A 13,207-nucleotide genomic window follows, 5' to 3' on the forward strand; every position below is an offset into this window, starting at 1 on the left:
ATGGAATGTGTAACCACACATGCATGTCCCAACCTAATGAGGATTACAATCCCGTTTAGAGCCGTAACGAGGTTTACAAACCTCATGTGTATGTCCTGACCATGATGAGCATTAAAATCCCAATCAGAGCTATAATGAGATGTACAAACATCATTTACATGTCTTGATAATGATGAAGATTACAATCCTGATCAGAATCGTAATGAGGTATACAAACTTCACGTGCATATCTCTATTGCGATGAAAATTAAGATCATGAAATGTAGAATCCTCACTCTTTGATTTACAATTCCAGTCAGAATTGTAATAAGGTATACAAATCTCGCGTGCATATTCTGAGTGTAATGAGAAATAGATCTCAATCAAAATCGTAATGGACATCATCTAAGTCATTTAAAATACTAAAAGTGATACGTTTTAAAATTAAGAAAACTAAAAGCTAACAATAATAATAATAATATTTAGTGTCAGATAAATTTTAAAAAAATACTAAATCTAAATTTTGAATATTTAGAAAAATAAACACATTTATTTAACCCTACATCAAATTTAAAAGGTTTTAAATTTGTACATAATTGTTTTTCTAGTTTTAGAGAGAATTATAAAAGTTAATCCTTTAAAAATATACTTATTTTTTCAATTTAAAAAATTCTACCGAAATATAAAGAAATTATCTTGATCCCATTCGATATTCCCATAGAATTGTTTCCTTGTGACGGTTTTTATTCTTTCTTTGCTTGTTGACACTGGTCACACTACTTCTCCGTTAATAGTAGCAACATTTTCACGTTGCTCTGCACTTTCTTGTAGCTGCAGCGTAAACTCCAGCATCCCAGCCACATCCTTCATGGACGGCCTCAGCGATCCATCTTCCGACAAACAACTCACCCCAATCTCACAAAACTTCTTCAAACACTCTTCTGCAATCTTCTTCTTCAACGTGGGCTCCACAATCTCTGCTATGCTCCCACTTTCGTAACAATGTCTCACCCAATTAGCAAGCGACACCTGTTTCGTCTCTGCAGTGTGAATCAAAGGTGGACGACCACACAGTATCTCAAACAGCACAACCCCCAAAGAGTACACGTCAGACTTCTCCGTCAATCGGTAGCGTTTATAATACTCCGGATCCAAATACCCAAAGCTGCCTCTCACATCGGTGCTGACGTGGGCCTTCGAAGTTCCAATTGGCCCAAGCCTGGAAAGCCCGAAGTCCGAAACCTTGGCCTCCCACTTATCATCCAACAAGATGTTCGTGCTTTTCACGTCCCGGTGGATGATCATGTGCTTCGCGCCTGTGTGGAGATAGTGCAGTCCACGCGCCGCCTCGATGCATATCTGCAGCTGCTGCTTCCACGAGATAGCGGGGTTGTCCGTGTTGTACAGATGGTCACGGAGGTTGCCACGTGTCATGAAATCGTAGACCAAGATCATTTCCCTATTATCGTTGCAGTAGCCGATGAGGGACACGATATTGCGGTGGCGTAGCTGTGAGAGCATCCTGATTTCGTTCAGGAACTCGCGACCGCCCTGCTGCGAATCCGGTTTAAGGCGCTTGATGGCGACCGGGGTAGAACCGCCGTCAATGTAGCCCTTGTACACGTGGCCGAATCCCCCGGTGCCGACGATGAAGACTTCGTCGAAGTTTTGGGTGGCCGTTCTCATCTCGTCGAGGGAGAAGCGACGGCAAAGATCTGTCGGCACGGAGGATTTCTGCTGCATTTTTAACTTGGATTTGTTATTCTTGCTGCATTTTTGACTTGGCTTTGTGGTTCTCTTGCGACGGAAAAAGACAAAAAGGAAATTGATCAGCGAGATCAAAACGACGCCGCACACCACCGCTGCTACGACGCCAATAATTGTCGTTGCAATTCCGCTACTAGTCTTTCCGTTTTGGTCGGGATTTTTTTTCTGTGGTGTCTGAACCGGGTCCAGGTTGGGTCCGGCGAGGTTGTTTGAGCCGGCTTCGCTGATTTTGAAGATCTCGAGGCCATTTAGGAAGGCACTGTTGTATCTTTTATACGCACTATTTTCGTCAGGGTGCATTTGAAGCAAGAGATTAAACGTTTTTTGAGAACCATTATTGGCAATCAAAACGACGTAGTTTTTGTGCACAGCTAGACCTTTTCGTTTCTGATTCCATTTCATTACATCTGCACGTTCTTCGGCCCACTGGCTGTTTATGTAAATAAAGAATCGCCTGTCACCGATGTCATTAATAAGAGGATCAAGCTCGCAAAAGTGGAGCCTGAGAACGTAAGTGAAACCACAATCAACGGGGAACACCCAAGTGAGGTTGCTGATTTTGTTCAGAGTGCCGTTTGTGCCCTGGCTACGCGCTGTTCTGAACAGTTCCTTCGGTGCCACGTAATCAGGATTCACGGTTATCAGCTTACCACTCCAGTCACCTGGTAAATCATCATTCTTTGGATTTTCTTTAATAAAATAAGCATCTTCGTCAGTCCAATCCCTGAACAAACCGGTGTCGTTTTGTGGCGGGATTTCTTGGCCCCCAGATTTGATTCTATATTCAGTCTGGAGCGCATAGCTAGTTCCAACGCTGTAGAGCGTGGTGGTTCCGACTTGCGTGAAGCCTATCTCATTTGGTCGGGTGTAATATAAATAAGTTGGCATGGAAAGCACCTCGATTCCATTGATGAAAGCGTAGGAGTTTGGATTGGAGGGAGTGAAGGTGAGGATAAGCCTCTCACCGTCGTTGACGTTGACCACGTATTCTCTGAAGATAGTGGTGGTGGCTTGAGCGTCGGCGTTAAGAGAGGCGTTGAAAACGTTGAGGAGAGTGAATTGGTTGGATTGAAGGGTGAAAGAAGCTTGGTTGCGGGGAAAGTTAGGGTAGTCGGCAGGGTAGAAGAAGAGGCGAAGGAATTTAGGGCCTGAGGAGACGGGGAAGGAGTAGTTGAATTGGGAACGGGACAAGCGTGCAGTGGAATAGGGGATTTCATTGGTGGAAGGAGGCTGTGTTGTTGCCTTCTCTGAAACGGTGCCGTCTTGGAAAGATAAGTACTTTTGACCGTCGGATGATTTGCCGGTGGTGCCGCAACTGATGGTGAATATTTCCTCCGGGATGTAAGCCAGAAGGTGTACGGATAAGTGTAGAAGCAAGAAGAAAAGTGTTAAGGAAGTGAAGATGGTCATGGTTTGCAGTGAGAGAAAAAAGGGAAGAAAGTGAAGATGGTCATGGTCATAGTTATTACGTTGATTGGTGAGTGAGGTAGTTGCTAGGAAACACGAAAGATAGTGTTGGTAGTGGAAGCCATGATTTGTAGTGACAGGGAACAGAAGTGAATGAAGTCGCGAAGACTTATCATGAGTGTTAGGTTAGAATTGCATGGAAGGTAAGGAGAACGTTGTTTGTTAGCGAAAGACCACTGCGTGTCTATTCACTTGACACTTTATTAAGAAATTTCCACCACTTATATAATATAAAATTCAATGTAATATTCTAATTTAGTGAATGTGTAATCTCGAACACGGTTTCTTCTTTAGTACAGAAAAAAACGAAAGTGCAAAAGAAAAAGGAACAAAACCTGCTAATGTTTTATTGGAGAGTTAAAACAAAAGTTAAAGAAAACTAGGAGGGTAAAATATACAGATAACCACTAAATTTATAAATTTTAATTTTTCATTAAATTTAATTACATTTTACCACTCTTATAAAATTAAAATTTCGAGTACCGATAAAATGAATGATATAAATTGTAAGATGGTAAATTTATATCATTCTCATTCGAATTTGGGCTACTTATACTTCAAATAACACATGACTGTTTTTTCACCTAAATATTTTCCTCCATTGAATTTAAATTAGTGTGAATAAATAATTGTCGTTTCCTTGAACGCTTTTTGTTATTTTTTATTGTTTTCAAGTCAGGTGCTTTTTTAATATCAAAGATTTCATTTTTTATTTATATTTTCATATTTTTTAGTTAAATGTAATTTGTATTTTAATTTCTGTACCGGTCCGCACGAGGACTTGGCATCCGATCCAAACTGACTAACATGACCAACGACGAGCTGATTAATAATCCAACGCTTGTTAATCTCCTTTTATTAGGCCCATTAATGACCATGGACCCACAATAATTGTATAAATTAGAATAGATCCCAAATGATAAGGTACACAATCATCTAATCATAAATACTAAGTACTAAATACTGGAGTCTAACTTGAGTATCAGAGTACCTTTTGCAGGTACCATCCGAGCCAACAGTTAGCTAGGATGAGGAGTGGAAGAGTGAGTGTGAGAGTTCAGCCGAGAAAAGGGAGTGAGGTGCAGACCGACCGACCGACCGAAGGAGTAGTTCAAATCGTTCTCTTGGTTCTAACCTTGTTCGAGAACAATTGACGCTCATTGTGGGGCCGAGAGAACCAGAATGAAGAAGAAAGTAAAAGGTGTCGATTAGAAGCATGGTGAACGAGAAGATGTCTGATGCTGAGTAGATGACGCTCTTGATGTCTCTGTAGAGAGAGATGACTGAGATAAAAAGAAGGATTGAGAAGATGCAACGGAAGAGTGAAAAAGAGATTCTTGCTCTCCGGAGATAGAATGAGGAGATGAAAAGGAAGTGGATGGAAGGAGGTCCATTTGTGGGACCAAGCAATCTAGCTGGGAAGTCCTTCATCCACCCTACTGGCCCTAGAACTATTGAGGAGCCAAGGGCAATCCACACCCAAGAAACTGAGGGTGAGTTCTATCTGAACAAGTCTGTCCCCACTGTTGGGTTTATTAATGTCTAAGTTCAACGGAGGGGGGGAGGTGAATTGGACTTATTGGGAAAACTGTTTTAAGAAATCCTGACAGAAAAGAACATATTGTTTTAGAGAAAAACAAATTTATTTTCTGATTCCAAGTAGTAGTTTCAGAAATACAACAGATTGGTTTAGAAACAACAAATTTAATTTCTAACTTAACAATTCTAAACACACGCAAATTGAAATGATTAGTAACAAAGACATCAAGTGTAGACCTTAATTCTAGAAAACAATTTTCAAAACCATTTGAAAGCAATTTAAAAAAGGTAAGGATCCTGAACAAGATTGCTTACTTGAATTTTAACACTTGTATTACTCAGTAAAAAATTACAGATACAGTTAATTTTAAACAAGATAAAGACCTTATCAGAATCTTGAAAAACAGTATATGATTTAACCCAACAAAAGTTAAAACAACAAATTCAATTTTTAAAACATCATATTCATTTTATTGCAGATTATCAGATTTCATATTTAAAGAAATGATCAAGGAAAGAGAAAGGCACATCTTCATCTTCTGCATGTGGAGCATCATCATCTTCATTTGCATAGCCTCGATTTGATGCTTCATGTTCCATTCTTGAAGCAACATTCCTTCTGTACACCCATGCATTTTCCTCCTTTTGAAAATCCATCTTGGTAAAAGTTGCATTGTTTATCTCACTAATAGCCTTGATAGTCTCATTTCTCTCATTAGTGTTGTCAACCTTAAAACAATCAATTAATTTGGAGACAAAAATAACATATGAAAATTTATAATCTGTGAGCCTTCTGGATTTTAGTATATGTTCTACCATGATGCTGACCCAATTAATTTTAATTATGTTCATTATACAATAAAGTATAATTAAATCTTCTTCATGAAGGACGACATGGTTACTACTTTGAGGTGTGAGTTTCCATGCAATCACATAGGCAAAATGCGTGGGGTTAAATTCAGATTACCTGCTTGAAACCGATTCACAGGCTGAGCTAGATGGCTTACACAACTTCTGTAGAACTGGATTTTGTTGAATTCCTGAATCCCAGCTGTGTTTCCTGCTCACCTCCAGTCCAAAATATTTAATCCTAGCTATGTTGTTCCAAACTTCATTTGTAATGGTCAGCTTGACCCCCTTCACATATGAGACAAGATTTCTTCCTTCAAGAGTAAGGTTAGTATAGAAAACCTTTATCAAATCTAGATATATATTCCAGTCATTTCCAAAAAATGTTTCAGCCTTTGATGTTTAAGCACTACTCTTGGTTCTTCCAAATTTTCGCTTTTCAGCCAATAAAATTCTAACACCTTCGGAACGTTGATTTGCTTCCTGCTCCTTTCATGCAAGAAGGTTGTCATGGCTTCAATATCTCCAGCAAACCAGTTTTCAATATACCATGGTTACTATTGGGTTGCTCTCGGGCTCCCCTCCTTTTGTGTCATGAGGATGTCATTTTTTGTGTTGCTTTAACTTAATGTTAGTCAATGGTCAAAAGAAAAGAATTTGTTTTTCTTTCCTAGTCATACATGTGATCCTGAAACAAAAAAACAACACGTTAAATAGATTAATATGTTATAATTTTACTGCAGAGAACAATTCATGCTTATTATGCCTAATTCGTTTTGCAAAAAATTAAACCTATCTTCAGCAAGAGATTTTGTGAAAAGATAAACTAGTTGCAGTTTAGTTCCAATTAGGTTAATTTCATAATTTCCATTAGCAATATGTTCACGTAAAAAATAGTGTCTTATCTAAATATGCTTAGTTCTATAATGCATAACAGATTTTTTAGTCAAGTTAATGGCACTAGTGTTATCACATAAGAGAGGTATTCTACTTAACACAATACCAAGTCACTTAGTTGTTGTTTTAACCATAAAGTTTGAGAACAACAACTTCCTATTGCAATGTATTCTACCTTTGCTGTGGAAAGAGCAACACACGCATTTTTTTGCAGTGCCAAGAGATTTAGCTTAACCCAAGCATATGACAAGTTCCACTTGTGCTTTTCCTATCTATTTTACAACTTGAAAAATCTGAATAAGGCAATTAAATTTAAGGATACATTACATGGATACCATAAGCCAACTTCTTTGGTTCCTTGTAAGTATTTCAGAATCCTTTTAGCAGCACAAAATTGTGATTCCTTGGGAGCAGATTAGAACATGGCACATATACACACAACAAACATGATATCAGGTCTATTAGCTATTAGATACAATAAAGAACCGATTAAACCTCAGTATTTGGTTTGATCAACAGGTTTTCCAGCAGGGTCTTGATCAAGGTGACAACTTGTAGAAATGGGTGTGCTGATTGCCTTGCACTGTTCCATCTCAAACTTTCTTAGCAAATCTTTGCAATATTTAGCTTGATTTATAAAGATCCCATCTTTTAGCTATTTGACTTGTAAACTACGGAAATAATTCAGCTCCCTCATCATAGACATCTCAAATTCGCTCTTTATAACCTCTACAAATGCTTCACATACCTTCATTTGTTGAATCGAAAATGATATCATCCATATATACCTGCACAAGTATAATGTCTTCATCCTTTTTCTTAATCAACAATGTCTTGTCAGATGTACCACGGTTATAACTCTGAGACAGTATGAAATCACTAAATCTTTCATACCATTGTCTAGGAGCTTGTTTAAGTCCATATAGAGCCTTTTTGAGCTTGAATACACGATCAAGAAATTTGTGATCCTCAAAACTTGGGGGTTGTGAAACAAAGACCTCTTCATTTATGTAACCATTCAGGAAGGCACTCTTGACATCCATTTGAAATAGTTTAAATCCTTTTATGTAGAAGAAGGCTAGGAGAAGTCTGACAGCTTCAAGTCTTGCCACTGGTGCATATGTTTCATCATAATCGATTCCCTCTTCCTGGTTATGTAACCTTTGGCCACCAGCCTTTCTTTGTTCCTTGTGATTATCCAATGCTCATTCATCTTGTTTCTGTATACCCACTTAGTACCTATGATATTCATATCAGATGTTCTTGAAACTAGAGACCATGCCTCATTTCTTGTAAACTGATTCAACTATTCTTGCATAGCAAAGATCCAGTTGCTGTCTTGTAGAGCTTCATTCATAATTTTGGGCTCCACTTGTGATGGAGATCAAGCTCAAGTGGACATGGAGGCCAATCAAAAAGATCAAGAAGAGGTAGAGGCACAAATGGAGGACGCCCATGGAGGTCAAAGCCCACCTCAAAGGCTTACAAGAAGCATGTTCAAAGCTTTAGGAGCTAGGGGACAATTATTTTCTCTTTTTGTAATTTCTTTGGTTGAAGGTGCTTAGAGGGAAACATTAGAAACCTCTTTTGTTATAGCATCTTGTAGGATTTAATTAGGAGCTTTAGGAGGGGGGGTACGTTAGTAGATAGGTGTAGGAGTAGAATAGGAGGTGCCAAAGTGAAGGAAGAGGTCACACCTTCCTCATGCCTTGTAATTGGCGCCGATTCTAGAACTTTTTTAGGAGGGAATTTTTGAATTTATGTAGCTTGCATTTCAGCACCTTAGGCTATAAATAGAGGTGCTCCCTTTGTAAAATTCAGATTTGAATTTTAATTAGAGAAACTATACTCAAATTTTGAGAGAGCATTGGAGAGCTTTGAGCCTTCTTCTCTTGTCTTATCTTGATGGTTCCATGGTTACCTCAAGTGGCGGCTTGCACACTCATCTAGGAGCATCCATCCTTCTAGTGGCGTGATCATCCAACCATACATCCATCTTCATGAGCTTTCTCCTCTCCTTTCTTCTTTCTCTTTTGTTATTCATGTTTTAGGCTTGTGTTCTTGAGTTTTGGTTCAGTTATTTGCTTTTTCCAGCAGCTGTTCTTCTTCTTCTTCTTTGTGTTTGGTTCGGTGCTTTTTAATTTCCAGCACTCCTTTTCAGTTTTCTTGCCTTTTAATTCAGTTTGTTCGGTTCATAGTTGTTCTTATTCAATTCTATTCGGTGCTTTTGCTTTTTATCTCTTTTTGGTGGTTCAATTTGACAATATGTGGAACTTCCATATGAGTTTGGATTTGGTGCTAGTTTTGGTGAGTTCTTGACTTAGAACATTGATCCAATTCTAAGAAAAAGTGCCTAACTATTGTCCAACTCAAGTTGATTCCTAAGAATGTCAAGAATCATTCTCTTCTTTGCTATTGGAATCACATCATGTGGTATCAAGAGTTTAGGTGTGTTCTTGTTTAATTGTTGAGTTGTGTAGCACTTTATTTCAAGAGCTCTTTTAATTTCTTGCAATTTATGGTTATGTTTTTAGGCTTATTTGAGTTTGCTTGCTGTTTTAATTCTTTTGCCTATCATATGTTTGAGTATTTTCCTTTTTGAATCCATACAAGTTTTGTCTTAGTCTTGTTTTTTCCATATTTGTCATCACTTCTAGTAGTACTTTTATTGCTTTTGTTGTTTCTTGCTTTAGTGTCATATTATTTTCTGAATTTGATATTGATCCTTTGTGCATTTTCTGTTTTAGAATTGAGTTCATACTTGTATTCTAGACCTATACAAGTTCCTATACATCATTTTCCATTATGTCTTTGCTAGTTCATAATTCTGTTTTTCATTCCTATTAGGATTCCTCTGTTTCTGAAAAAAAGTGCTTACTGTTTTTCTTTATTACAATTGATTTACTCACTGGAAAATTCTGAAATTCTGGATTTGTGATATTCAAAGTGTTAGAAAAGAGTAGAAAAAAGAATTACTCAAAAATTCAAAGTACACAAAAAATGATAAATAAAATAAAAAAGTGTACAATTCTGCTGAAAAGAATACGGTAATCTGGCAGCAATTTTGAAAACTTTATCTCAATTAATTGGCTTACTGTTTTTAATTGATTCCAGTGCCATTATTGAGTTAACATCTTGAAGTTTCTGTGGTTTAAATTTCATAATCCAGTTCGCTCTACATCATTCCAGTTAAATCAGTGAATATCAAGCACAGTTTGCATAAAAAAAAAATATTTTCCAGTAGCTAAATTTTTTGTTTTATTCATCTACTCTAGTGCTTTTCCTTAAGTATTCTTTTGTGTGCCTACTTTCTCATTGAGTTCTTTATTTTCTTGATTGTCTTTCATTCCTTACTCTTTGAGTTTGTCTTACATATAGTTTTCCTTTTGCAATTACCTTTCTTTGCTTATACCTTTTCTTGTTTGTCTTTATTGTTTCATTGGTTTTGTGGTGGTTGCCTTTGAGATTGGTGTGCTTGCTTTGACATCTTTCATTTGAGGATTCCAAGACCTCAAGATCAGATTGGTGCAAGGACATTATTTCTTTGAGAGTGACCTCTTTTTCTGCCTCAATTCACTTCGACATTTTGCTGGACATACTCACTGTTTTTGCTAATTTTTTTTTGTTTCTTAACTTGTTTGCTGTTTTTGTGTGTTTGCTGTTTTTAATTCCAAATGGCTGGATTTTCAAGTGATGCATCATACAAGAATAATTCTCCTTCCAAAGCTTCAATCCTTGGTGAATTACATGAAGCTCAAAGAACCATTAGACGCTTGGAGGAGAAATTGCAAAAGATGGAGGTGCAACAAGCTAGACCATCTCCTTCAATCCATGATGAGCATCATAGACCTTCAACAAGAGCTTCTTCCAATGATTTTGGCCGTGAAGATGAGCGTAGGAGAAGGAGAACTCCACCCCAAGTCCATGGACAAAGACATCATCAACAAGGGGAAAGACAACAATGGCTTCTATCAAGATGCAAAGTCTAGGCTTCCTTCGGTCAAGCTTCCTTGTTTTAATGGCTCTAGTGATCCTAATGTATATTTAGATTGGGAGGCTAAGTGTGAACAAATATTTGAGATCCATGAGATCCAAGATGATCATAAGCTTAAGCTAGCCACCCTAGAGTTTAGTGATTATGCCATGAAATGGTGGCATGGAATTGTAAAGGACATTATCTATCACAAGGGTCCTCCCGTGGACTCTTGGAACTCTTTAAAGGATCATATGCGCGCTAGGTTTGTGCCCCCACATTTTAGGAAAGACCTCATGTTGAGACTCCAACGGTTTCAACAAGGCACGCTAAATGTGGATGAATATTATAAGGAGCTAGAGACGCTTGTGCTTAAAATTGAATTAGAAGAAAGTGAGGAAGCTATGATTGCTAGGTTTGTGAGTGGTCTTAGGAAGGATATTCAAAACATTGTTGAGTTACAAGAGTATTCATCATTGGGCTCTTTAGTTCATCTTGCAATGAAGGTGGAAGCCCAACTTGCTAAGAAAAACTCTTTCAAAAATGCTTCCAATGATGGATACTACTCCAAGTCTTGGAGAAACAAAAATTCTTTTTCTAAACATCCTTCCAAAGATTCTTCTTTCAAACCCAAGGAAACTAAGCCATCTACTTCTAGGCCTTAATCTCCCACTAGAACGTCTAATACTAAATGCTTTAAATGTATGGGTTATGGTCATATAGCTGCAAATTGTCCTTCTAAACGAAGTATGTACATGCATGAGGGCATTGTAGTTAGTGAGCATGATTCGGATTCTCCTAAGCATTCATTGCATTCTCATGCATCTAGTGAGGAAGAGAGCGAATGTCCACTTGAAGGGGATTTGTTAGTTGTGAGAAGACTTCTTGGACAAGTTTCACAACCTTTTGATGAAAGTCAAAGGGAAAACATTTTCCATACAAGATGTCTTATTCAAAACAACATTTGCTCTTTGATAGTGGATGGGGGTAGTTGTGCAAATGTGGCTAGTACAAGAGTAGTAGATAAGCTTGGATTGCCTACTATCTCTCATACAAAGCCCTACAAATTACAATGGCTTAGTGAGGGAGGAGAAATAGTTGTCAATAAACAAGTCCTCATCCATTTCTCCATTGGAAAATACAAAGATGAGGTATTATGTGATGTTGTGCCCATGGAAGCCACTCATGTTCTTTTGGGAAGGCCTTGGCAATTTGATAGAAAAGTTTTACATGATGGCTTTACCAACAAACTATCTTTTGAATTCCATGGTCACAAGGTTACTTTAAAATCTCTCTCTCTAAGAGAAGTCCATGATGACCAAGTTATCATGAAGAAAAAGAGGGAGAGTGAAAAAGATAAAAAAGATAAGAGTTCTAAGCCTACACTCCTTGTGTCTAGGCGTGAAATTGAAAGGGAAATAGTGGCTCATCATCCTCTTTTCTTAGCCATCCCTAGAACTCTTAGAGTAGAATCACTTGTTGATAGTCCTCATTGCTTGGAAAATTTGGTAGAAGAGTTCCAAGATGTGTTTCAAGATCCTCCCAATGGACTTCCACCTTTGAGAGGGATTGAGCACCAAATTGATTTGATATCGGGCTCTTCTTTACCAAACCGTCCAACATATAGGACCAATCCAAGTGAAACCAAGGAAATTCGCCAACAAGTTGAGGCTTTGATTGAGAAAGGGTGGGTGCAAGATAGCATGAGTCCTTGTGCTATGCCTATCATCTTAGTGCCAAAAAAGGATGGCACATGGCGAATGTGTTCGGATTGTAGGGCCATCAATAACATAACAATTAAGTATAGGCATCCCATACCTAGACTAGATGATTTGTTGGATGAATTACATGGTGCAAAAATCTTTTCAAAGATTGATCTTAAAAGCGGCTACAATCAAATCCGTATTAAACTGGGTGATGAATGGAAGACGGATTTTAAGACCAACTTTGGTTTATATGAGTGGTTAGTTATGCCTTTTGGTCTAACTAATGCACCAAGTACTTTCATGCGCCTCATGCATCATGTTCTTAGACCATTCATTGGTAAGTTTGTTGTTGTTTACTTTGATGACATTCTCATTTATAGCTTATCTTTGAATGACCATAGGTTGCATGTTAGGCAAGTTTTAGAAACCCTTAGGAAGGAACATTTGTATGCTAATCTTGCTAAATGTATGTTTGCTCTTGATCATATAGAATTCCTAGGGTTTGTTGTGAGTTGCAAAGAGATCCATGTGGACAAAACAAAGGTGATGGCCATTCAAAATTGGCCTACACCGAAATCTTTGAATGAGGTCCGAAGTTTTCATGGACTTGCTTCTTTTTATAGAAGATTTGTCCCAAACTTTGGTACCATTGCCGCACCACTCAATGACATAGTGAAAAAGGATGTGGTCTTTCAATGGGGAGAAGCACAACAAAATGCTTTTGACACTTTGAAAGAAAAATTGACTAATGCTCCCATCTTGGCCCTTCCTAATTTCACTAAGACATTTGAGATTGAGTGTGATGCTTCAAGCATAGGTATTGGGGCTGTTCTCCTTCAAGAGGGCCACCCCATAGCCTATTTTAGTGAGAAATTGAAGGGAAGTCATCTCAATTATTCCACCTATGATAAGGAATTATATGCACTTGTTAGGGCTTTATTTACATGGCAACACTATCTTTTTCCCAAAGAGTTTGTGATACACAGTGATCATGAATCTCTTAAATATTTGAAAAGCCAAAACAAACTTA

The 13,207-nt window shown here is 37.9% G+C and overlaps 1 protein-coding gene across 1 annotated transcript; it reads right to left on the reverse strand.

Moving 5' to 3' along the window:
- Positions 1-500: 500 nt before the first annotated feature.
- Positions 501-3,335, reverse strand: LOC137836999 (receptor-like protein kinase FERONIA). Its single transcript, XM_068645810.2, has one exon. The coding sequence runs from the start codon at positions 3,154-3,156 to the stop codon at positions 751-753; it is 2,406 nt and encodes an 801-aa protein (XP_068501911.1). The 5' UTR covers positions 3,157-3,335; the 3' UTR covers positions 501-750.
- Between the last annotated feature and the right edge of the window lie 9,872 nt (positions 3,336-13,207).

This window comes from Phaseolus vulgaris, chromosome 4 (assembly GCF_051622355.1).
Source record: "Phaseolus vulgaris cultivar YP4 chromosome 4, ASM5162235v1, whole genome shotgun sequence".
Lineage (NCBI taxonomy): Eukaryota > Viridiplantae > Streptophyta > Magnoliopsida > Fabales > Fabaceae > Phaseolus > Phaseolus vulgaris.

Bases quoted from the DNA above. Each gene is read 5' to 3' on its own strand.
- LOC137836999 (XM_068645810.2), bottom strand. From the start codon at position 3,156: ATGACCATCTTCACTTCCTTAACACTTTTCTTCTTGCTTCTACACTTA.